This window comes from Megascapheus bottae, chromosome 20, assembly GCF_031878675.1.
Source record: "Megascapheus bottae isolate mThoBot1 chromosome 20, mThoBot2.hap1, whole genome shotgun sequence".
NCBI lineage: Eukaryota > Metazoa > Chordata > Mammalia > Rodentia > Geomyidae > Megascapheus > Megascapheus bottae.
In genome coordinates, this window is record NC_143528.1 from 31,765,793 (window position 1) to 31,793,081 (window position 27,289).

At 39.7% G+C, this 27,289-nt stretch overlaps 1 protein-coding gene across 1 annotated transcript in view; it reads right to left on the reverse strand.

Moving 5' to 3' along the window:
* Window positions 1-27,289, reverse strand: part of Klhl2 (kelch like family member 2) — a 72,776-nt gene that overhangs the window by 35,415 nt on the left and 10,072 nt on the right. The window contains exons 2-4 of the mRNA XM_090354223.1: window positions 21,518-21,643; window positions 6,904-7,010; window positions 6,453-6,574 (exon numbers count right to left, since the gene is read on the reverse strand). Of these exons, the coding sequence (XP_090210349.1) occupies window positions 6,453-6,574; window positions 6,904-7,010; window positions 21,518-21,643 (355 nt within the window). The remainder of the gene's footprint in view (window positions 1-6,452; window positions 6,575-6,903; window positions 7,011-21,517; window positions 21,644-27,289) is intronic.

Sequence of the window (27,289 nt, forward strand, 5' to 3'; positions counted from 1 at the left end):
GTAAAATATAAATGAAATAGTCTGACCAGAAAACAGATGTTCTGGTTGGCCTCCAGCTGGAGGTATGGCTCAATGGATAGAGCACCTGGATATGAGTATGAAAGCACACTTCAGTTGTGGAAAACTAAACTAAAATTACAATTCCCAAATTCAGATTTAAAATATATTAAGATACTTCCTAGGAAGCATGAAGCCCTGAAACCAAACCCTAACATAAGGTAGCATATATTCTTATATGCATATGTTGTAAGACAAATTAACATCAAAATCAAAGTATAAATAACTTAAATGTTTTGCTTCTGTATAGTAAATTTAGATAACCACTATTCTGGCACAGTGACAAAACACCAAGTTAAAATATTTTAGGGCATTATAGTACCAGATAAATTCACTAGAATAACAGAATTTCCCACAACCACTAATTCGAAAAAGTTTGGTTAAAGAGATTTTCATTTGTTTTTTAAGATTTAATCTCTTTTCTAAGCATACCATCTGTGAAATAGTTTTGCTCACAAAGGCCTTACTCTCTATCTTGTAAGTAAAGGAGAACACAAATGAAAGAGCAATAGCCATTCATAGACTCCACTGGGAGAAATACCACTTTTCCTACAGCTACTACATGTCAAACCAATGGAACAGCTTGTGATAAATCAAAGACACAGCATGGTACTACAACCAACCTCAAGTGCTGTCTCCACACTCACATATGCAAGATTCATTGACTGGAGAAAACACTACAGCAAATGAATTATTCATTTGTACTTAGGAATCTGTTTTGTGGGGCCAGGAATTTGGTCTAGTGGTAGAGTGCTTGCCTAGCATGCATGAAAACCAGGGTTCGATTCCTCCATACCATACATAGAAAAAGGCAGAAATGGTGCTGTGGCTCAAGGGGTAGAGCTCTAGCCTTCAGAAAGTCCAGGGACAATGTTCAGGCTCTGAGTTCAAGCCCCAGTACTGGTTTAAAAAAAAAAAAAAGAATTTGTTTTGCAGACTTTATTCAAAATAGAAAGAGTGAGGGAAAAGTCAGAGGGTCCACTTTCTTCCCAATATCCCAATTTTATTGAGGTTTTCTCTTGTGGTCTCAAGTTTGCTTTTGCTATTCCTGGGGCTTAAATTCTGGACCTAGGCACTGGCCCTGAGCGTTTTTGCTCAAGGGTAGCACTTTACCACATGAACCACAGCTGTATTTCCAGCTATTTGTTTTCTTTTTGTGTCGTTAATTGGAGGTAAGAGTTTCATGGACTTTTCTGCCTGGGCTGGCTTTGAACTATGATCCTTGGATTCTATTTCTAATTTCTTTCTAATATCCATAGAGCCTTGTAATATTTTTTGTAAGCTTTAACTGGCTTATAACACTTTTACAATGGAACAAGCCTCATTTAATAACTGAGAAACAGAAAGGTTAATGTCTTACTCAGGCTATGCTTAAAGTCAATAGTAAATGCCACAGGTGAGCTCAGAATTCTAATATAGAGATTAGTAAGGATCCATGGCATGTGAATTTTTATAGCAAAGGGCCAAAGTGCTTACCATTATTTTCTAAGTTGTTCAACAGCAATTTAAACATGCAATATTACGCACTTAAATAATTTTATCCAAGAGGCCACTAAGAACATTGACAAAACTGCCCAGTAGATGTTTTTCAAGATGAGCGTCCCACTGAACTATTGTTAAGCTGTCTCATTTTGGGGCAACTATTTTTTTCCCCACACTTTTTTTCTTTCTTTTTTTTTATTGTCGGGTTGATGTATAGAGAGGGGTTCCAGTTACATTTATCTAGTAGCAGGTACATTACTTCTTGAACATGCTACCCATCCCATGTTTTTCTCTCACTTTCCCTCCTCCCTCTTGGGCAACTTCTAACTGCATCATCTTACCAAGATAACCAAAAAACAACACTGGAGTAGCAGATCTGGAATACCACACTAACTCAAGACATAATCGAGCATTTGCTTTGAAAGCATGAGACCAAGAATTTCACCCCTAGCACTACAAACAAAAATCCAATTTTAATGAAGTGTATGACTATAATCTTTCCACAACATTGTTGTGTGTGTGTTTGTATGTGGCGATTTTGCTAACAGTCCTAGGACTTGGACCCAGGGCCTGCGTAGTGCCCCTAGCTTTTCTGTTCAAGGCTCACACTCTACCACTTGAGCCATAGCTCCACTTCCAACTGTTTGGAAGTTTACTGGTGATAAGAGCCTCAGATTTCTACCTCTACTCTCTGGTTGAGAATTGTCACATCAATGAGCCACTATAGCTAGTAGACCTGGCCACATCCTCATGTGTTTGGAATCAGAAAGAGACAACTACTAGATGGTTAAAAGGAAAAGAGGGGAGGGAATAATCTGAAAAACAAGTATTTGTCAGTTTTTTCTTTTTTCTTTAATTTTTTTTATTGTCGGGATACAGTTACATTCATCAGGTAGTAGGTACATTACTTCTCACACATTGATACCTCTTCCAGAGTTTTTCTCAGGTTAACACCATGCTATATGGAGAGACACTGGATTTCATGGTTTAAAAGTCACTTGAAATATTTTTTTCACTAATGGTTCAGTAGGGTTCTACCTCCTCACCTTTGTGAACTAAGCTTCTTTTGCTATGATTACATATTCACTCAATGATCCTCTGATTACAATTTAAAAAAACCTACCATTTAAGTGCCTAGATTCTAGAATAATGCACACAAGAAAATACACAATGTTTCTAGACCATTTGGCTATTCAGTTCTACACAATGCCAACTCAGCACAGTATGTCTTTTCACTTGGACTAGTCTGGGCTATTTCTCAGCTGACAAAATAGTTTCTACCTTCACAACAGATAGGAAAGCCAAGAGGACCCAAATCCCAATCTCAGTGTACATTCTACATTATATATTAGGCTTTCCACCTTGTTCATTTTTTTCTAGCACTAGAGCCAAGTACTTAGCAGATATGCCCATCAATGTCTGTCTAAAAGATGGAATGACTGCATTCAATGTCCGTTTTTAAAACAACATCCATTGAATTTCATTTCAATGTATATGTATACAACAGAATAGAAATACACAGCAAAAGCACTTTAAGGATCCTCCATTTAACCTATTTAACTCTTTCTATGGCCCCAGTTACATGTATCCTGTAATGTGCTTACATGCTTGTATTCCTCCAACTGAGCTGTAGTTTACCAGCTCACGTTTGATCTGTTTGTGACAACTGTGCTTGTTATTGAAATCACAGTTTAAATAAATATGTAGCATCAATGAAAGGTGAATGTGAAATATTTCTTTGAAAACTATGTTGACTGCTTTAGTGAGATTAGATCGATGTGTGACTGCTAAAAAAAATTATCAAAAAGGATGTGGGAGGAGTGAAAGAGAAGTTACATTAATTCAAAGAAGTCTCTGAACTGAGATTCCTTGTCAAGAAATTCACTTTTTAAAAAGACTGAAAGATTAAGGTTGATGTATTTCTATAGTGGAGTTTGCTCAAGAATATATGGGTGGGGCAGGATGTAGCTCAGTGACAAAGCACTTAGCTAGCAAGTGCGACATCCTGGGTTTGATTCCCAGTATCAAAAAAGACAAGACAAAAAATAGTTAAAAAAAAGCAAATTTGAGTGTTTAATCCACTATATTGGTCATTCTTAAGTTTTAGAACAAAAGATTGACATACAATTATACATTTATATCTCTTAGATACATATGAATTCCTTTTTGATGATTTCTCTACATTAATGGTCTTGTATTAGTTGGGATAACTTAATCAAGATTTTTCTCAACCATGCCAACAAGACAAGCACCACATAAGCCCCTTTGCCCTTCTTGAGGCAATGACACAGGAGTAAAATACAACACAATGCACTTTGAAAACAACATTTCCTATATAACTAAAATTGACATACAACTTTCCATTCCCTACTGTACTGAGATTCCACTACATATTGTGTTTATTACCAGTAAGTGATTTTCAGTATCTCCTGAAAAACTCATTTAAATTCTGTTCCATCTGCAAAGAAATATTTCTTTTCCAAATAATTCCTTGTTATAAAATACAGAAATTTCATGAATTAATTAAAACACTCATCCATGGGGTCAGGAGTTTGGCCTAGTGGTAGAGTGCTTGCCTAGCATGCATGAAGCCCTGTGTTCAATTCCTCAGTACCACATACACAGAAAAAGCTCGGAAGTGGAGCTGTGGCTCAAGTGGCAGAGCACTAGCCACTTATGCATGCATAAATAAAGTGTTACTAGTATTGGCACTGTTTATTAATATTCTAAGCTTTGTTTTTCATACTTACATAAACTGAAAATGGGAAGTGGGGCTTGGCTCAAGGGTAGGGTGGTAGCCTTGAGCTGAAGAGCTCAGGGATAGCATCCAGGCCAGAATTCAAGTCCCATGACCCACCAAAAAAAAAAAAAAGGTAAAAGCCGGGTATTGTGGCTCAACGCCTGTAATCCTAACTACTCGGGAGGCTGAGATCTCAGGATCTTGGTTCAAAGCCAGTCTAGCACAAAAGACCCAAAAGACCGAGAAACTCTTATTTCCAATTAATCAATAGAAAATGGGAAGTGGGGCTTGGCTCAACGGTGGGGCATTAGCTTTGAGCTGAGGAGCTCAAGGACAATGCCCAGGCTCAGGGGTAGGATGGTAGCTTTGAGCTGAAGAGCACAGGGACGGCGCCCTGGCCTACAATTCAAGCCCCATGATCCACCGCAAAAAAAAAAAAAAGGTAAAAATGTATCCCATATACCTAAAGGATAGCACACAAAAGAATAAAGAAAACCTACACAGATTGACATATTAGAAAAACCTCAAAGACACTTCAGTCAGAGAAAAGAACAAATTGTAGGGTAAGTGTAGAATAAACATTAAAAGAAAGTGTGTGCTAGCTGGGAGTGTGGCCTAGTGGTAGAGTGCTTGTTGAGCATGCATGAAGCCCTGGGTTCAGTTCCTTGGTATCACATACACAGAAAAAGTCAGAAGTAACTCAAGTGGTAGAGCACTAGCCCTGAGAAAGCTCAAGAACAACAGCCAGGCCCTGAGTTCAATCTACAGGACTGGCAAAAAGGAAAGTATGTGTATGCATCCAACACATGTGCATTGGAAATGGTCTGAATGGATTAATCCCAAACAGATAAGAAAGCTACAAAGCAATAACAAAGCTATAAATGGGGACAAAAAGTGGATCAATGTGTATGGGATGGGATAGATTCAAAAAGGAGGAGTATGCCAGCAGCTCATACCTGTAATCCTAACCACTCAAGAGGCTGAGATGTGAGAATTACAGACTCAAAGAAAAGTTCATAAGACTACAATTTCCAGAGCGGGAGTTTGGCCTAGTGGTAGAGTGTTGCTTAGCATGCACAAAGACACAGGTTTGATTCCTCAGTACCACATATATAGAAAAAAAAGCCGGAAGTGGTGCTGAGGCTCAAGTGACAGAGCTCTAGCCTTGAGAAAGTCCAAGGACAGTGCTCAGGCCCTGAGCTCAAGCCTAGGACTGGCAAAAAAAAAAAAAGAACTACACTTCCCAACTAATGAACAAAAACCCAGAAGTGGAGGTGTACCTCAGTGGTAGAGCTCCAGTGCTAAGCAACAGAATTCTAGCCCTGTGTTCAAGCCCTAATATCCCCTTCCCCCCAAAAAAAATCAGTGAAAAAAGAGGAAGGAAGGAGGGAAGGAGGGAGGGAGAGAAGGAGGGAGAGAGGGAGGGATTTTAAGCAAGACTTTCATTTTATTCTACATCCATCTGTATAACTTAAACATTTATGCAAATATATAAAAAACATTTGCTCTTTATAGAAAATAAGAAAGTTAAAATGTCAAATTTTGCTGAAGTCCAAAATTACTTAAGGAAGATACTGAAATAGTAATAGCTAAAGACTGTTGGCAGTCAAAAACATTGCAGAATTCATCCTTCAAAGGAATAAAGAAAACTTGTAGGCAGCACCAAACAGTGATTATAAATGAATATGACAGTGTTGTCATGAAAAAGCAATCATCATTCAGAGAATGAAAGGATTTGTATCTCAGAGATTGAAGGATATAAAAGATACTGAAATCAGAAACACTATTATAAAAGATGTAATCATTCCAAATGTCCTATAGAAACACAGTTTCAGTAATGAATCCTATCACGGTGGTTCAGAATGTATGCTGTGTGGGCATGTTATTTTTATTTGAAAAAAACTGAAGCATATAAAGAACTAAATAGTGTGATGCAGCTGGGTGCCAATGGTTCACTTCTATAATCCCCGCTACTCAAGAGTTTGAGGTCTGAGGATTGACTGAAGTTTGAAGACAGCCTGGACAGGAAAGTCCAGGAGAATCTTATCTCCAATTAAACAGCAAAAAGTGCAGGTATGGCTTGAGGAAAAAAAGCCTCAAGGACAACACACAGGAACTAAGTTCAAGCCTCAGAACTGGCACACACAAAGAAGTGTGATATATTTGCTCTTACCTGCACATTTTCTTCCGTAACCTGAATTTCAGCAGTATAAACATAATCAATTAGCATCCTCAGAGTCCATCCATCTACCTCCTTTATTCGAACTCGCTTTGCTCGGCTCTCACTCATCTCACCTAAAACACAGAGTTCAATCATATTATAACAGGACACCCCTGTGGAAATCCTTACCAACACAAACCAGTGCATCCCATTACCACGCACTGTACATAGATAGCACGACCAGCCATTTCTTGCAGACCTAAAACATTCCCTTAACTCTTCCAAAAGCTTAGCTGATCAAATACTAAAATGTACATGCTTACTGATTAACTACATGCTTACTGATTACAATGATGACAAAGATAATGAGCAAGAAGTCTAAATGAAGCAAGTGCATTTCCTTGTATTACAAGTTTTCATCTGTGTAACTTAAAAGAAATCTCACAACTAAAATATTTCATACCTGTAAACATGGCGTGAAAATAAGGACTACAGGCAGCCAGCACCACTCGGTGAGCAGAGATTTCCATGTCTTCTGCCACAATTGTGACATCACACAGCAAATTTTGACTATTCAGAAAATAGAAAAATACAAATCACTCCAATAATACATGCTTTGAAATCCTTCCCAAATTATCAGCATAAGGCCCAGAGGACGGCCATCCTCTGGAACAAGGCCCTACACCTGATGCAGAAAAAATTGTCATAATAAGGACCAGTGGTCTGGGCCCTTCACTCATAATCTTGCTTTGGATTAACACAGGAATCTTTCCAAACATAGTCACTGATTGCCCAATGTAAAGAAGTTACTGACAACAAGCCATCAATGGACTATGAAAGGAGAGGTAGCCTGAATATGAATGAGATGGGTCAAAAGTGGGAGATGGCAGCTGACATTTAAAGTTTAAGAAAAAATAAAACACATTTGGGGCCAGGAGTTTGGCCTAGTGGTTAAAGTGCTCGCCTAGCATGCACGAAGGCCCAGGTTCGATTCCTTGGTACCACATACATAGAAAAAAGCCGGAAGTGGTGCTGAGGCTCAAGTGGTAGAGCTCTAGCCTTGAGAAAGTCCAAGGACAGTGCTCAGGCCCTGAGCTCAAGCCCAGGACTGGAAAAAAATAAAATAAAATAAAACACATTTATAAAACTTGAGCCAAATACCACCCCCCTCTAAAATCAAGAAAAATGTTCAAAATAGCCCTAGATCATCAAGTAAACATTATACCTGAAGGCTGCTTAAAAGCCATTTGGGCATTTGAAGCTTATTTTTAGACAATTTACCAATATAAAATACCTATTCCTTAGAGCCAAATTACAACATATTTACCCAATTAAAAACCATTTTATTACCTTAAAACAAACCATATTCAACCATCATAATTATACCTGCCATTTTAATTCCCTTAAAAGCATGCTCAACCCTATAATCCTAGCTACTGAGGAAGCTGAGATCTGATAAAGCCAGCCCAGGCAGGAAAGTCCCTGAGACTCTTAGCTTCAACTAACCACCAAAAGAGCCAAAAGTATACCTATTTTTCAAGTGCCCAGGACCTGAGTTCAAATCCCAGCAGCAAAGAAAATAAAGACAACACAAACTATTTAAAAAATGTAGCGAACACTATGTGGCATACATAGTATTAGATTATACTCTCTGAGCAATTAAGAAAGTCACAAAAAAAAATCTTGTTAGCAAAGTAAGTTGTCGACAATCCAGAATAGGATCAAAAAGGTCTCAAAGCCCCAAACCCGCTTTACTGGTAGTAACATGACTAGATGGGTGTGGCACATGCAAATACTCTCCACAACTCCAATACTTGAGCACTAAACTTCTTTAAATGTAGAGAGAGTAGTAGGTTACACTTGGCCTCTTCCTCAATTTTTTGGTCTATTTCCTATTAGGGTACCCTGCTACCTCTTTAATATCCTAGATGCTCACAAATATTTTCAGGAGTTTAACCAAGTCTTTCCAGTTCCCACTTCCCATACCGCTCATAGACTCGTTCCTGTGGGGCTCACACTGAAACTCTTTGGAGAGTCTATAAGAATCTATTCTTTCTCTAGCCTAAGAGAAACCTAAAAAAAAAAAAAAGAAAGAAACATCCTAGCACTGGAGATGACTGCATTCCATAGCCTCACTACTGATGAGCTTGCTGTGCCATTTAAGTTGAAGTGTGGCTCACGGGTGGTGTTAACTTAATAGCTCACAATGCTGTGTGAGCCATCAGGCAGGTTCCCTATTAAAGTCATAAAAAGACAATGTCTGTCATTAAGCTGGAATTATTCAAGATCAGGTGCAGAACTGACAACATCTAATATAATCTAAACAGAGAATTTTAAAGGATGCTCTGCATTCTATTCCATACCTAGAATAAGAAGAGACTGGTATTTGAGGGAAGATGCTTACCCGCATATTTTTTTTTAGTTAGCCTCTATCACAACTGGATCAGGTAGGTATTGTTACTACTTTTGATTCCCTCTGAGGAAATCAAGACTAAAGACATCTCAGGCTAGGGACACAGTGGCAGACCACTTCCAAGCTTCCTTAATGCTGCAAACAAAAATGAACAACCACTCTACAACCTTCACAGGCACTGAAACCAAGATTCAAATCCAGTCTGACTCCAGAACCTTTTCTGTAACACAAAACTATCTAAAGCTGGGTACTTTCAACAAACTAGTATCCTTTCCACAGAATATATAGGAGAAAAAAAAAAATCAAAGGAGAGCATCTAAATCTGACTACACCTGCTTACTGAAGCTTTGTTCCATAAGCAAGTAACAGCTGGATCAAAAAAGAAGGAAATCTCAAACAGAAAGCGTGGGCTGCTGTGTGAAGAACAAGAGCAGGAAGAAAGGTGTGAGTAAAAGAGAAGAGGAAGACAAAGCGGGGTGAATAGTTACACATAATCTCTCTATGAAGGTATCCAGGGTTTTCTATAGCAACCAGGATATGGAGATACAAGTCAAACATGCCTTACATCTATTTTCCTTTTGTCAATAAGCCTTCCTACTGCTCTAATTTCAAAATGGGTCTTAAATTACATTTGAATACCTAAAAAAATTACAGGATTATATTCAGCTTCAATTCCAATTACTCATCCAAACCTTCTAGTGTAACACCTGCTGGCAGTCACATAATCAGCTTGGCCTTACTGACTTCTTAGGTGATGTCAGTTAACTAATGAGGTTAAAACATTACCAAAATACCACGAAACAACAACACCTTGGGTTGGGTCACAGTGAGTCTAAAGATCATATCACAAATCTAAGTCATAGTTCATTTCGGTGTTTCGTTTTCCTTTTGTTTCCAGCAATAACACACATTAAGACAGTACATAAATACAACAGAAGTGACCAACCGTTTTACCAGTGTGTGTCACTGAGTGTGCTTTGTGAACAAGTAAGTGTGCAATCAAATCTGCTCCTGACCTCTTTCTAAATGCATTTTTACCAGAAGTTGAAGGACTCTGGCTACCAATTAAAACCTGGCAATAAGAACAAGAGAAACCCATAATCTTCCACAGTCAATTTGTGGACATGTTTACATTATTTGAAATCTAATGAGGGAATGGACTGTAAAAAGAAAATGTCTTCATAATAACCAAATTACAGTTATTCACAAAAATGCATGTATTCATACCTCAAATATCTAGAACATGTCAACAAGATACCAAGTACTATGTCAACTTACCAAAACAACAACAAAAACAAGATAATGTCCTTGGCCACAAGTAGTTTACAGGTGAACGGGAAATATACAGAAGGAAACAAGTAACTAAAATGAATCCATGACTAAAACAATGAAGTGTAAGGTTTCAGGACATACACAGGAAAAACTAGGCCCAACCTATGGGCCAGCTTCAGAAAGGAATGGGAAGGGAGGGAGGGCGAGCAGGCAGGTTAGCAGGCACTCCCCCCATCTCCTAAATGAAATGTCATAAAATGTGGTCCTTTCTCAGGAAAACAGCACTTTGAAATGATAACATGGCTGAATAAATCAAGACATCTTGGTTTTCTGATATGAAATGTATGAGCCATTAAGAGAAGAAAAATCGTGGGGGGTGTGGGGGAGAGGGTAATGGGTGCCAAGACATGTGAAAGGGTATCAGTGTATGTGAATTAATGCACCTTCTATCTGGCAAGTATCATGTAACCCTTTTACTAATTACAATTAAAAAAAATTTAAAAAAATTTTTAAAAAAAGCTAGAAAAAAAAAAGAGTAGAAAAATCTAGTACTGTTTTTAAAACACAGTGAGTGTCTTCTTGAAGTGAAATATGTGCCACCAGGCTCTGAGAAATAAAAAAATAATTAGTTGTTACATAAGAGAATTTGTGACTTGAAGTAGCGGTGGCAAGGAAATTCCATGGCATGTGTCCCCGCTCTTCTTCAGTTGCTGGGATGGAGACCGGAGCTGTCAGCGAGAAGGCTGAGTGAACATACCCCAGAGCCCAGGGAAGTGCTAACAGTCAGCAGAGGAACAGCATGACACAGGGGGAAAAGGCACACAGGGCACGCACAACCCTTGAAGACAAGAGGAAGAATGGGAGCCCAGAAAACTAAAAGGTGCTCAGGAGGCAGAGAGTGAGAGGTGGGAGCCACTGGCTCTGGCTACAGAGAAGCAAAGTGGTGAGGTAAGGAGGTGAGCTGTTTTAAATTTGGCTAAAAATCTTCCTGACTGTTGATTGAGTCACATTTAATGAAACTTCCCACCACTGACTGTCATTTAAAAGACAAGACAGATGCACTCTGTCTAAAATGTCAATACACAGGTGCCCACCGTCTTGCTTCCTAAAAGCACGATGGAGGGTGGCATCTGTGAATTCCTGTGGCCGTTAAGCACAGGCACATCACACAATGGGCTTAGGCAGACACATCACTGCACTGAGAGTCCAGAAAACCAGCACAGCCTCCTGGAGAGCTTCTACCAGCTGAGATTTTTCAAAAAAAAAAAAACAGGAAGCAGTGACAGTCAACTTGGAAAGTGACTAAAGAGACCACCACCGTCAATTAATTAGGAAGTGTTTTAACCTACACAGGATCCTGGAACAGAGGCTTATAGTCTCATCATTGGTCCCAGATAGAATCAAGACAAAAGAAGAGTGAGAAAGGACAGGAAAGACACCAGGGAAGCAAGCTGCTAAGGATTTGGAGAGATGGTTCTAGATTTTTAAATTTACAAGACTACCTGGTCATAGCTAAGAGGAAAAGAGGGTTTATTTAGTGCTAACCAAAGTGGAAAAAGGTATCAAGGATACAAGAAAGACAGTGAGAAAGGCAATGCAGAGAGACAAGGAAGACGCTTTCAGGGGGTGGAGTTCTGGGCAGGTGAGTGAGGCACTTGCTACTGGATAGAAAACGCCAAGTCTTTCTAAAGAAAAGCTTCCTTATTACATCCTTGATAAAATAAAGTCAGAGTATCTGATTTAATTTTTTTACAGGAAACCAGAGGCAAACTGAGGCAGTACAGTAACTCACATGACAAGTATCCAACAAGGCAGAAGGGAGGAAAGAAAATAGGTTGACTTAGCAAACTCATTTACAACTGTCCACTCTTCAACTCTCCAAACTGTTTAATCACCCTACCCAGGCTCCATCAATGAGGCGTAAAAAGGAATCAGTCACTTCATCATTTCATTTACTTCAGTCATCTCACTAACAAAGTATCCATTCAAATTTTTCCTAGATGAACAACACAAAATCTAATCCTAGTAGTAGCAGGGTCAATGATACACACAATCCTGGGGAGAAACAATGAGCATTTTTTTTGGGGGGGGGGGTGTTGTGGGACTTGAACTTTGGGCCTAGGTACTGTCCCTGAGCTCTTCAGCTCAAGGCTACCACCCTGCCCTAGAGCCACACCCCACTTCCCGTTTTCTAGAAGTTAATTGGAGAGTCTCAAGGTCTTTAGTGCCCGGGCTGGCTTTGTACCACAATCCTCAGATCTCAGCCCCTGAATAGCTAGGACTACAGGCTAGAGCCAGCGTGCCTAGTTTTGAGCATTTCTCTTTTTTCTCATATATTTTTATTGTAATTAATAGAAAGGTTACATTATATTCACCAGATAGAAGGTGCATTACTTCACATTGATACCCTTTCTCATGTCTTGATCCCCACTTCCCTGCATTTGAGAGCTTCAACCTCTTCAGTTTATATCTATTGTACTGTCACAACTGCTGTTCAGTCTCGGCAGCTCAATGGGGATTATGTAAGACACAGGTAAACACCAGAATACAGGTGAATCACGATTTGGCCTTACAGACCACTTTCAACTCTTAAATATAACTTAAGGAACAAAAGTACATTCCTTCTAAATAAAATCATTTAGTTGTCTCTAATAATACATTTATTTATAAAGGACAATCCAAGCAAGTCGCTGTAATCTAGCTGCTCAGGAAGCTGAGATCTGAGGATCGAGGGTCAAAGCCAGCCCAGGCACAAGAAAGTCTATGAGATTCTTATCTCCAAAAAACTGGAAGTAGTGTTGTGGCTCAGGTGGTAGAGCAATAGCCTTGAGCTAAAGAGCTCAGGAACAGCGCCCAGCTCCACAATTCAAGCCCCATGACCAATCCCCACTCCCCCCACCTCCCTCCCCAAAAAGGAAATCCACTTTTTATTTCACTATAAATTATCGTCATATTACAGTCATATCATGATTTGTACATATAATGTAAGGCAATTACATTAGGCTAATTAACATATTCATCACTTCAAGTTCGTACCATTTCTTTAGTAGTATCAATCAGTTGCATTGTTGATTTTTTCCATATATTTTATTGTAATTAATAGAAGGGTTACATTATATTCACCAGATAGAAGGTGCATTACTTCACATACATTGATACCCTTTCTCATGTCTTGGTCCCCATTTCCCTTCCCCCACCCCTGCCCCTCATCTTGTTTTCCCTCACTCCCCTATCCAATTTCAAATGACCAAATACGCATGTATCCAATGTATCAGATAAGAAGGTGAAATACTATAACAATATGAGATAACCAAGGGACAGCAAAAGAGATGAGAGATAACATAGTACATTAAGAACAACAATCACTCATTATATGGCTTTTGTTTCTATATCCTGGAGGTCCTTTCATTTAGCATCATACTGTATGGCCTTATGTACCTAGGTTTGTTCTACTATAAATCTCTGCTAGGAGAGCCCAAGGTTTCTACTGATTATGACAAATGAGGGAAACCATTGAGCCTATGTTTCTTTGAGTCTGGCTTACTTCACTTAATATGATTTTTTTCTAAGTCTTTCCATTTCCTTACAAATCGGATGATGTCATTCTTTCTGACAGCAGCATAGAATTCCATTGTGTATAAATACCACACTTTGTTGATCCACTCATCAACTGGGGGACATCTGGGTTGGTTCCATATCTTTGCTATGGTAAATAGTGCTGCAATGAACATTGGTGTGCTGGTGGCTTTAGTATGTCCTTGTTTCTGGATGGTTGGGTAAATGCCAAGTAGTGGAATTGCTGGGTCAAAGGGGAGTTCTATGTTTAGCCTTTTGAGGCATTGTCATACTGCTTTCCATAGTGGTTGAACGAGTTTGCACTTCCACCAACAGTGTAGTAGTGATCTCTCTGGCCACATCCGCTCTAGCAACTGTTATTATTAATTTTCTTGATCCTGGCCATTCTAACTGGAGTGAGGTGGAATCTTAGAGTTGTTTTGATTTGCATTTCTTTCATGGCCAGAGATGTGAGCATTTCTTCATGTGTCTATTGGCCATTCTTTTTTCTTCTTCAGAGAAGACTTTCTTTAAGTCTTTGGCCCATCTTTTAATGGGATGGTTGTTTCTTTGGAGATTAGTTTTGGAGTGATTCAATTTTTTGAGCTGTTGATATATTTTAGATATGAGGCCTTTGTCCGTTGTATGGTTAGTGAAGACCTTCTCCCACTCTGTAGGCTTTCTAGTTAATTTGCTAGCTATGTTCTTTGCTATACAAAAGCTCTGCAGTCTAATGCAGTCCTACTTTTCCAGACTTTCTCTGATTTGTTGTGTTTCTTGTTCCTTATTAAGAAAGTTTCAACCTGTACCAAGGAGACCTAGTGTATCTCCTATTCCTTCTTGTAAAGTTTGAGGTCTTTGATCCATTTGGAGTTAATCCTGATGCAGGGTGACAAAAAAAGATCCAACTTTATTTGTCTGCAGGTGCTTAACCAGTTCTGCCAGTACCACTTGTTGAAGAGGCTGTCTTTCTTCCATTCTATTTTTTTTTGGCTCCCTTATCAAAGTTTAGGTGGCCATAGGTCTGTGGGTTAATATCTGGGTCCTAAGTTCTATTCCATTGTTCTTCAGGCCTGTTCCTGAGCCAGTACTAAGCTGTTTTGGTCACTATAGCTCTGTAATAGAGTCTAAAGTTTGGTATTGAAATTCCTCCTGCACTGTTCTTTCTGCTAAGAATTGTTTTTGCTATACGGGGTCTTTTATTATTACATATGGCTAATCCTGAGCCTGAGCTCAGGGCCTGAGCACTGTCCTTGGGTTTTCTCAAGGCTAGAGCTCCACTACTTGAGCCACAGCACCACTTCTGGCTTTTTTTCCCCCCCTATGTATGTGGTACTGAAGAATCAAATCTGAGTCTTTGTGCACTCTACCACTAGGTAAAACTCCCAGTCTGCATCACTGAAATTTTTATTTATTTATTTATTTATTTATTTATTTTTTGTAGATCTTTTTTTATATTTCTTATTGTAATTAATAAAAGGGTTACATGATATTTGCCAGATAGAAGGTGCATTAATTCACATACATTGATACCCTCAGTGAAATTTTTAAACATCAAATAGATTCCTAAATTCCAGAAAAAAAAAGTTTTTACTTTTAAAATTTGTTTTAAAACAATACTTCTTTTTTGATAGTTTCTTTCTTGGTTCTCTCACAAACCTGTCAATTTAGGGCAGGGAATGGAGATTCATACCTGTAATTCCACTTACTTGGGAGGCAAAGAAGAGAGGATTATTGTTTGAGGCCAGTTTGGGCAAAATGTTAATTAGGAAAACTCTTTCTCAAAGAACAAAACTGGCCTGCTGGCACACATATGTACTCTCAGATAAATGGGCACCACAAGTAGGAGGTCTAAGGTCTGCAGGCAGCCCAAACAAAAAGTTACCTGAAAAATAACTAAGTCTAAAGGCCTGGAGGTATGGTACAAATGAGAGGGAGGGGGGAGGGAGGGGGGAGGGAGGGAAGGGAAGAAGGAAGAGAAGAAAGGAGGGAGGGATCTATAAGGATCTATTGGTTTGTTTGGACATTAATGATTTAAAACAAAACAAAACAAAACATTCTCCTCATCTAAGTTTGCGGAAAGAGCTGCATTTCCTGCCAGACATGTAACCCTGACCTACAGCCATCTTTCTCTAGCTCTGGTAAGTTGCTTCCCCAATATCCCTAGTCTTAACCACACTATTCCATTCTCAAAAACACTCCATGTAGCAAAGGACAGGGTGGCACTGCCCAAAAAGAAATGCAGTCATTACCTGACTTATAAAATGGTAACTCCTCTGTACAACACCTTAATACTAACAATAAAAACATATTTACAAAAAAAAACTTTTCATGAATTCCACGGCTCAGTGCAACCTGATTTCCAGTTTCAAGTTCATCACACTACTCTCCTGGGCACAATTCTGTCCTCTTGTGTGCTAACCTTTTCTAAATAGTTTCCAGCAACACTTGATTTATGTTATTTAGCAGTTAGATCATGCCATCCCCTGCTTGTGCAGTTAGAATGAGAAAGGCCTCCACTGTCTGCCCCCCCCTCCCCCCCAGCCTTACTGAATACCCATCAGATTCCAGCAGGGCCCACTTCAGTGGCCACTGAAGATTCTCCTTTGATCTTCCTTTTCAGTATCTACACGAAGCACAAAAGCCACTACCCCACCCTCTTTTCGATTGTCTCCACAGCTGTCTAGATACAAAAAGGATGCTGGGCAAGTCTGACACTGTTCTTGGATCCCAGTCAACCTTTCAAGCATGCAAGCTGATTCCAAAGGATAACCAGCTGCTCACCAACAGGGAATAAAAATACTAAACAGAAATGACTGCAATGCTTTTTAACTAAATAATTTTCCATTATTCCAGCTCAGACTGGGCTAAAATACAGAGCTATGGTTCTAGAGCTTCCTGATTCAAAATATAATTTGGTTAGGCAAACAGTAAGTAAGATGCCATGTTTTTTGTCTATGAAAGAATTTTAACTTCGGGCTGGGAGTTTGGCCTAGTGGTAGAGTGCTTGCCTAGCATGCACGAAGACCCGGGTTCGATTCCTTGGTACCATATACTTAGAAAAAGCCAGAAGTGGTGCTGAGGCTCAAGTGGTAGAGTTCTAGCCCTGAGAAAGTCCAAGGACAGTCCTCAGGCCCTGAGCTTAAGCCCAGGCCGGGCAAAAAAAAAAAAAAGAAAGAAAGAACTTTAACTTCAACTTAACCTCACGTGGAACTCCTGTCCTCCCACCTGTATTCCCACAACTGCAACTTACACCAACTACAATTGAAAGTGACTTCCCCTACCAGCCAGAGGTTCATGAGCCAAAGGTTCTCCAGGTACAGCTGCTACGCCTGCACTTTATGGTGAGAGCTCAAGAGCAAAGCAGTGGGGACAAAGAACCTTTCCCTTCCCAGAAGGCAGGAAACCAATTCCAGCTAACCCTCCCTGGCAACAGGAAGTTGATGCAAGGACAAGGAATAATGAATGACTTTCAGCTATGCAAAGAATAGGCTTCTACAGATTTATTTTTTTTTAAGAATTACACAAATTAGCTACAAAGAGAAAGAAGAAAAAGAGAAATATTTAAAAAAAAAAAAAGAAAAAAAAAAAAGGTTCTCATGGGCCCAAGACAGTTTCTTAGATCTGAGAACTGCAATTCAAAGACAGCCCAGGAAAGTCCATGAGACTCTTTCATCTCTAATTAACAAACAAAAAGCCAGAGGTGGAGCTGTGGCTTAACTAGAAGAGCACCAGCTTTGAACAACAACAACAACAAAAAGCTAAGAGACAGCGCCCAGGTCCTGAGTTCAAGCCTGAGTACCAGCACAAAAAATAAATAAATAAAAACTAGCCAAAAAAATTAAAAACCACTATTATGTAATGAATTCATATAGTACTAGTTACAGATCAGTAACACTCCAACTATTCAAGTTATTCTTTGTTTAGAGCTAGAGTATGGCTCAAGTGGTAGTGGTGGCCTAGCAAGCTCACAACACTTGTTTTGAAAATCAACTGTCAGCCTTGGTATAGTATGGAAAAGAAGTACTATTACTATTTTTCAGCCCCTTGAATCATACAGTCTATCCCCAACATGGGACAGGTAAATGATGACTAGAGCTAAATAATCCTGGGACAGAAGAAAGGGTACCATAAGACTTTGCAGGTAAAGGCGGGGGGTCAGGTGGGGGGGGGTCAGAGACCCACAGAGTAAGATAAAGAATCTTAAACACAATTCTGTCCACTCTCTACTTCACAGTCCAGGCTCCAAGATGTAAGACAATTGGCGCAAGGCCAGAAAGACAATCCAGTACCCAGGCATTCACCACAGGGGAAGGAGTAGATATTATGTCCCTGTGGCTTAATGAGTCAGATCTAGGTCAAGAGACCACAGCAGAGAGAAAAGTCCAAGCTACCCCAGCTTCACGGGAGTTGGCAGAAAACATGAGCTGTCCTGCTAAGAATCAGTCTACCCCCCCCTCCCACTGCCCTCGTCTCTTCAAAGAGGAAAAAAAAAAAAAAAAAGGATACTGAGCATCAGTGGCTCAGGTAATGCTAGCTCCTGAGGAGGCTGAGATTTAGAGGACTGTAGGTTAAAGCCAGCCCCAGCAAAAAAGTTCACAAGACTCCATTTCTAAAATGTCAGCTGAAGCAGTGACTCAAGTGACCGATGACCAGCCAAACAAGCAACCCAAACAATCCTAAAACCTTTAACCCCCATACAATCAAACACAGGGGGAGGACTATTAAAGATGTCAAATAACCAGATAATTTATTTGTCTTTAAGTCCCATTTAGAAAACACTGCAGTTTATTTTCCACAACAGCAATCACAACAAGGATATAAAGCTGAAACAGCCAAGCATGGTGGTCCATGTACTCCTCACGGTAGAATTCCACCACTCAGATGTAATCTTGATCTCAAGGTCAGCCTAGGCTACACTTTGAGATCCACTCTGAAAATAACCCAGACCAGACCTGCTGGGATTCCTCCAGCTACACATCCTCCCAAAATCCAAAAAACTACAATACTAAGAAATAATGCAAGTGATCCAACATTCAGTTTAACTATCTTTTCATCCCTTTCCAACCCATTCCTCAAGCTGTAGTCAGTGTATTTTGTTAAGAATACTCATCTGATCACAGCACATTAAAATCTTTACAAACTGCTTGATCCTCACCAACATTGTCAGGCACAGTGGCTCACACCTGTAATCCTAGCTACTCAGAAGGTGGAGATCTGAGGATCAAGGTTCAAAGCTAGCCCGGGCACAAAAGGACCTGAGAGTCTCATCTCCAATTAACTTCTAGAAAACAGGAAGTGGTGCTGTGGCTCAAGAGTAGGGTGGTAGCCTTGGGCTGAAGAGCTCAGGGACAGCACCCAGGCCAAGTTCAAGCCCCATGACCCACAAAAAAAAAAAAAAAAAAAGAAAGAAAAAGAAAAAAAAGAAAAAAGAAACTCTCCAACACTTAGGGAGGGGGAGGGGATGCACACCAATGCCACAGTAGTCCTCACTAGATGCTATGTTGAAAACAAACTACACATCTTGTGGGTGTGGTTGGGAGAGAAAAACTGGGAGAGTGCAAGGAAGGGGTGGCATGGTTAAAAAAGAAATGTACTCATTATCTGACTTACTTAAATCTAACCCTTCAATACATCACCTTTATAATAAAAATAAAAAATTGGGTGGGGGGAGGGTAATGGGTACCAAGACATGTGAAAGGGTATCAATGTATGTGAATTAATGCACCTTTTATCTGGCAAATATCATGTAACCCTTTTATTAATTACAATAAAAAATAAAAGTAAAAAAATAAAAAATTATCACCTTTATAATAACAATAAAAAATTAATTGAAAAAACACCTCTCCAACAGTTTCCCCTCAAGGGCACACCTGATCAAAACCAAAACTGTGAGACTCTAAGTCTGTCAGCCTTCACTTACCCATCTGGGATCCATCTCCTGGCAGACAGTCTTGTACTCCACTGACCCCCTGGGAAGACCATTCCTTCCCTTCACAATCAAGGTACTGCCATTCTCTACGCTTTCAACATTATCTTCCATGCTGAATGCATCCCCCTGCCTCTACGTCCACCCAGATCTCCACACAACCTTTTTGTCTCCTCAGGGAATCCTTTCTGACCACCTTCATGCACCAAGTAGCCCTCCTCACTGCCATTACAACTAACTTACAGAAATCATTTCTGTGATTCTTCCCTTCCAGAAGTCAACTAGGAGCCCCACCAGGAGAGCAATCAAGCCCACTAGGGACCATCGCTGTATCTCTAGCACCAAAACACATAAACACCACAAGAGTGAGCTTTTAAGAAGACCTAAAGCAAGATGAAGAGAAATCTTACCAGTTCCTCCTAACTAAGCTCTCAATATTTTGAGTGAATGTACACAAAGTACTCTCACAATAGGAATGAATGCTGGAGGGAAAAAAACCTTTCATATGCTGCTAAGGAAACAACACAAAGATCCCTAATAAATACAATGTCCTTTTGTTGGATGCCTGTAAGCCTAGTTACTTTGGGTGCTAAGATCTTAGAATCACAGTTCAAAGCCAGCCAAGATAGGAAAGTCTAAGAGATTCATCTCCAATTAACCATCAGAAAACCAGAAGTGACACTGTGGCTCAAAGTGGTATACCACTTGGTAATAAAAGCTCAGGGACAGTGCCCAGGCCCTGAATTCAAGTCCTACCACCACCACCACCAAAAAAAAGCTATACATATATATATATATATATGTATAGCTGGTCGGAGGTTTGGCCTAGTGGTAGAGTGCTTACCTAGCATGCACGAACAGCCAGGTTCAGTTCCTTGGTACCATACACATAGAAAAGCCGAGATGATGTTATGGCTCAAGTAGTAGAGCTAGATCTAGCCTTGAGGAAAGCCCAAGGACAGTGCTATAGTCTTTTAATTTCTAATTATTCAAATGAACTGTTTTTTTTTCTTTAGGCAGGGTCTCACAATATTTGTACTCAAACACAAAATTCTCCTGCCTAAGCCTCCGAAGTGTTGTGATTATAATAGGTATGCACCACCAAACCCAGCATGTTACAATGGTTCTTAACATACATGAGAATTACTTATGCATCACCTAGATGAATACTTCCCAAACGGACTGAAACTACCACCACCACCACTACTACCACCAAAAAAAAGGGCTCACAGTGGGTGCTGGTGGCTTACGCCTATAATCCTAGCTACTCAGGAGGCTGAGATCTGAGATCACGGTTCAAAGCCAGCCCAGGAATGGAAAGTCCACAAGACTCTTACCTCTTATTATCCACTCAAAAATCAGAAGTGGTGCTGTGGATCAAAGTGGTAGAGCACTAGCCTTGAGGTAAAGAGATTAGGGACAGAGCCCAGGCCCAGAGTTTAAGTCCCACCAAAAAAGAGATTTACAGTCTTTCTTCTTTCCATATTCTTTGTACCTTTAAAGCCTTTATCTAATGAGAATAAAATATCATGTCACAATTTTCTAATACCTATATTAAGAAGAAAGATATAAAAGTAACTTTAATAATATAATCCACTTAACACCAAATGTCCAGTACAGGATCATTTTAGCATGTAATATTTATTTTGCAATCTTTTTTTTGTTATACAATGTCTCAATTCAGACTAGGTCCAAGTTGACTAGAGGCTACCATATTGGACAGAGAAATATTATTCCATCTATACTTCTATAAATTACTACACACTCTTTCTTCATACTTAAAAAATTACCTGCAGAAAAAAACTTTTCACATTCTCCTATCAAAGAACACTAGAGGAGGGATTTTTATTTGCTACAAACTGAAAACTAAAAGACAAAGACCCACAGTTACATATAGTGAGCTGATACCTTCTTAATTCGTTCATGACTTTAAAAGCTTTCTTCATGTGCCAAGGATTCACTGTCACTGGGCAGTGTTTTTCAGTATTATCATCTTTTGAATCGAGAGGCTTCGGATGACCCTGCTTTGTGCATCTGTATATAAAAGAAAAGAACAAAAACAGAAGATCTTATTAAAGATAATTTCTTTCTGGCTTGTCAAGCTACAAGAGGTAAATTAACTGCCTCCCTCCCCTGCCCACTTAGAGGAAGTCTCACTTGAAAGGCTAGCCGCATGGAAGATTAAGACACAATTCAGAATACTTTCTGATGGTCATTATGTTTTGTTTTCTTTTTTTAAAGGGTAATTACCTCCCTGGCATCAAGATTCTGTCAAATAGGAATGCAGAAAACACAGAAAAAGTAGTTTAGCAGATAGCTTCAAACAAAAATACTAGAAAATGATCTGTTGGAAATAAACTTGCTTTTTCAATTTGCTATGCTGTTCTAAAAAAAAAAAACAAAACAAAACAAAAAAAAAAAACAAGACAACAGCAAAAGCAGGATCATACCTTACAGACTTCAGACATTAGAATCCAATTTAAATTTTTTCCTCTAGCTGCAAGGAGACTTATCCCATATATTTTGGACCTACACTAATAAGGTACAAGCCATGCTAGCTAATGTTAACACTGAGTATTTTTCAAGTAATCACTGTATGTAACATTATACATTCATTATTTATAATTCTTACAAGTCTGTATGCCAACTGCCATTACTGACCCCATTTAATTGAGGAAGACACTGAGGAAAATAAGTTTGGGTAACTTGGTAAGTGGTAAAGTTGGGTAAGAAAGAGCACAACAAACGTGACTCAACATCCATGCTTAATAATATTTCCTAAACGAAACAAAAGATACTTAATTTCATACTTAAATTTACTTATACACAAGTACAAGTGGCATTAGTAGTGTTGTAAGATCTGGGAACCATTGTTAGTGTTAACATTAACAATGGGGTATGGAGGGAGATTTTTTAAACTAAATTTTCAGAGTTAGGTAGCTATTACCTCAAATTGCTGAGCACAAGAGAAAATTTTGAGGTAATGGCTACCTAACTCTGAAAATTTAGTTTAAAAAATCTTTCAATTATGCAATTATAATGGGCAGATTTTTTTATTAAAATATTGTATTAACTCTGATTTTTACATCATATTTCAAATGTCAAGTTTAACAAACAAGTATTCAAGAATGGAATCTCTATATGCAATCACTGGCACATAAATTTAAGAACAAAATTAAAATTAAGCTGAGAGTTTATATATCATAGATACATATCCAATTGTATATCAAATGTCTATAAAATATGTATCCCATATAGATTTATATGTCTGCATAGTTATATTTATATCTCCAAGTTCATGTCAATGACCCTGAATACCTTAATACTGAGTCAACGCTCTTGTACTGTTTGGGTCTAATATCCACATATCAAGGAGACCATGCGCCTTTTGTTCCTTTGGTTGGCTTATCTATTCAACACAATTTGCTCTAGTTTCATCCACTTCCCAGTGAATGCCATTATTTTATCTTATCTGATGGCTAGGTACAAATCCATTGTGTATATGTACCACATTTTTATATTCATTCATCTGTAGTGGGGCATTTGGGTTGTTTCCATCCCTTGGCTATTGTGAATAGTGATGAACATGGCTGAGCAGGTGTCCTTATCATATCCTGGGTTACAATACTCAGGGTAGATGCCTAGGAGTGGTATGGCTAGGTCGTAGGGAAGGTCTATTTTTAGCTTTTTCAGGAACCTTCAAACTGCCTTCCAGAGTGGTTGTACTAGTTTACATTCCCACCAGCAGTGCAGTGGGGTTCCTCTTTTTCACATCCCCACCAGCATTTGTTGTCTGAGTTCAGAATATTGGCCATTCTGATTGGATTAAGGTGGTATCTTAAGGTGTTTTTTGTTATTGTTTTTGGGGGGGGTCATTTTTTTGTTTTTGTTTTTGCCAGTCCTGGGGCATGGACTCAGGACCTAAGCATTGTCCTTGGGCATTCCTCGAGGCCAGTACTCTACCATTTGAGCCACAGCACCACTTCTAGCTTTTTCTGTGTATGTGGTATTGAGGAAACAAACCTGTGTCTTGGTGCATGGTAGACAAGCACTCTACCACTAGGCCAAACTCCCAGCCTCTTAACGATTGTTTTCAGTTGCATTTCCTTTATGACTGTAGATGATGAGCATTTTCTCATATGTCTCTTTGCCATTTTATCTCTTCCTCTAATAAGTCTCTCTTTAGTTCCCTTATATAATTGGCAGATTTTTACTGTTTAAATTATTTCTCAAGAAAATTATTTCAAAAAAAATCAAAGTGCCAAATTCAGCCTTAAAAAACATTTGTGCCAGGCACTGATGGCTCACACTTATACTTCTACTTAGGAGACTAAGCTCAGGGGATTGTGGTTTGAAGCTAGCCTAGACAGGAAGACCCCCCAGCTTCAGCTCAAGTGGCTAGCCTTAAGGACACAAGCTCAGAGAGACAGAGTCCAGGAACTGAGTTCAAGACCTAGGGGGAAAAAAGTGTGCTAGCAAGTATACATGCACTGCTACATTTCCTTTCTTTAAAATACTATATTGTCATTTGATAATTCATTCAGCAATGTTTTAGTCTCGATCATTTACTAATGACTGTTTTCAAAGCACTTAGAATCTATCAATGAATAAAACAGTTCCCTTAGCTGGGTGCCAGTAGCTCATGACTACTCAGGAGACTGGGATCTGAGGATTGTAGTTCAAAAATAAAAAATAAAAATAAAACTGAAATTGAAGTGTGGTTCAAATGGTAGACTTTCAGCCTTGAGCAAAGAAGCCAAGCAAGAGCATGTGGTCCTAAATTTAAGCTCTCAGACCATTACCCTCCCATCACCACCAAAAAAAAAAAAAAAGACAGAAATTCTATGTTATTTCTACTTGGATTTTTTTTTTGGGGGGGGGTAGGTCATGGGGCTTGAACTCAGCATGGCACTGTCCTTGAGCTCTTCAGCTACCACCCTACCCTTGAGCCAAGCCCCACTTCCCATTTTCTAGAGGTTAAGTGGAGATAAAGAGTCTCAGGTCCTTGGGCCTGGGATGTAGCTCAGTAGTAAAGGGCCTGCCTAGCAAGTGCAATATCCTGGGTTTTCAATCCTCAGTGTGAGAGAAAGGAGGAACTCTAGCTAGCACCTGAGGGGTATGTATGTGGGGACTGAGATGCCAAAAGGCAAAATCCACAGTAGCACACAAGTGGAGAAGCATTTTATAGCACAAGACCACTATCCTCCTTCAAACTAGAAACAGTAGGAAAGCTGGGGAAAGGATATGGAGCCCACACAAACTTCCTGTTCCTGGAACACTATATGCTGACAGAGACAACAAGATAATACTTACCCATCTCCCCTACACTTTTATAATTCCTAGATCCAAACAGAGGAAAACATTATGAGAAAAAAATATCACAGGAGGTGTTTTCAATGTTCAAAGTCCAAGTTACCATATTTGCTTAAAAAATTAAGAGACTAAAACTTGCAGCCTTACAGTATTAACTGTAAGGCGCTGCCATACAGCAGTCGATGTCCATACGGGTGGGTTCTCTTAAAAGTTATTCTATAAGCTCTTGCATTTGTTTTTTCTTTTATGTGCTCCCGAAACTCAACAAAGACTTTATTCAAAGACCTAAAAGAGTAAGAAATAACAGTGAGCTTCCTTTTTAAGTGTTCCTTATGCAGAGAGCCACTTACAAACACAGCACCCCTGCTGCACAGGGCTATTTTCAACCCTAATGCCCTTTCCTTAATTTCCCATTTCCTATGTGGCTTTGTGTTAGCCATCTCTCACCCAGCGGAGCTGAGTAACTGAAAACGATGCATCATTCTAAAACTATAGATGGGAAAAATGTGCAGACAGGAGCAGCACGTGGCTAAGTGGGAGGCAAAGGATTGCCCCAAGTTACAGCAGTAACCCTGGGTTACACCTCTCTCCACTTCCCTGCTGAAGCCAAGGGCCTTTTAGCCAGAGGACTGGGATCTCAGGTAGCTCACGCTTGTAATCTCAGCACTCAGGAGGCTGAGATCTGGGGATCAGGATTTGAAGCCAACATGGGCAGCAAGTCCATGACACTCTTATCTCCAATTCAGTACCCTTCCTCCCCCCAACACACACACAAAACTCGGAAGTGGGGCTGTGGCTCAAATGGTAGAACGCTACCCTTGAGCACAAAAGCTCAGGGGCAGCAACGAGGTAGAGGTCCAAGCTCCAGGACTGGCATCCCTCCCCCTCAAAAAAAAAAAAAAAAGCCACAGGGGCTGGGAGTTTGACCTGCTGATAGAATGCTTGTCTAACATGCATGAAGACCCAGGTTCTATTCTTTGGTACCACATACATAGAAAAAGCTGGAGGTGGGACTGTGACTCAAGTGGTGGAGCTCTAGCCTTGAGATAACCAAAGGACAGAGCTCAGGTCCTGAATTCAAGCCCTAGGACTAGCAAAACAAAACAAAACACCAAAAAACAAAAAGCATCAAAAGGAGACACTTACCGGATACAGTGGCTCTCACCTGTAATCCATCCTAGCTACTCCTGGAGACTAAGATCTGAGGATCGCAATTGAAAGCCAGTCCAGGCACTAAATACCATGAAACTCTTATCTCTAAGTAACCACTAGAAAACCAGAAGTGGCCCTGGGGTAGGGCAGTGGACTTGAGCTGAAGAGCTCAGGGACAACTCCCAGGCCCAAAGTTCAAGTCCCACGACCGACAGACCAAAAAAAAAAAAAGGCACTTTCCTCTCAAGCTACATTTTACCTTAGAATTCTTTCTCCAACTCTCAATCTACAAGTAGTCCAAGCAGTCTTATCTGAGCAGCCCATTTTTATTCAAGCAGAGTTGCGGTTTTAAGGCTTGGATTCCAATTTACAGACTTCCTAAGACATAAAAACAAACAAACAAACAAACTTCCTCCAAGACTGCCTTGGAGGAAAAGGCTGTCTTCTCAGCTGAGATGACTTTTTGTCTGATGGCCCAAGAAGACCACACACACTAATGACATTAACTAAAATTCTGAAGAGGAAAGTAATTGTTAACAAGGTTGTTTTCCTCAAATGGTCGAGACTTTATGACAAAGCAGAACTTTTAAACCTGTTGCAACAGGTTTAATCCCCCGGGTTTGAACCCAGGGATTTCTCAGCTTGCTTTCTCACCACTGGCACTCTACCACCTGAGCCACTTTTCCTGGTTAAATGGAGATAGCATCTAGAGGACTGCTCTGCCCAAGCTGGCTTCAAACTTGACATGCTTAGATTTCAGCCTCCTGAGTAGCTAGGATTGTTAAGTGTGAGCCACCAATTCCAGGGACATCTTAGAAATGAGGAATAATTTGTTAGTTACTAGATATTTATTAGTTACTTTGGAACAGTGATTTCCAATGGAGAGGCTCGGTAAACACCAAATGAGCCCAAGCAATTTTTTTACCTTATGCATAAACATGAAATCAGACAAGCTCTTTTCAGAACTATTTTCAGAACTCTGATTCTGAGAATGATAGCATCTCCCAGGGAGAGCTGCTCTGCACGATTTAAAACAACAACAGGTGATGTCACCCACCCCACCCCATCACCCGCTCACCTCCCACCCCAAGGCGATCATACAAGATTGAGAAAGAGCACTGGAGAAAACATATTTTCAGAGTTTCCTGATAGAAACAATTCATGCAGATGATACTACTGCAAAATCTCATGGAGGACCAAAGGCAAGGTCCAAAT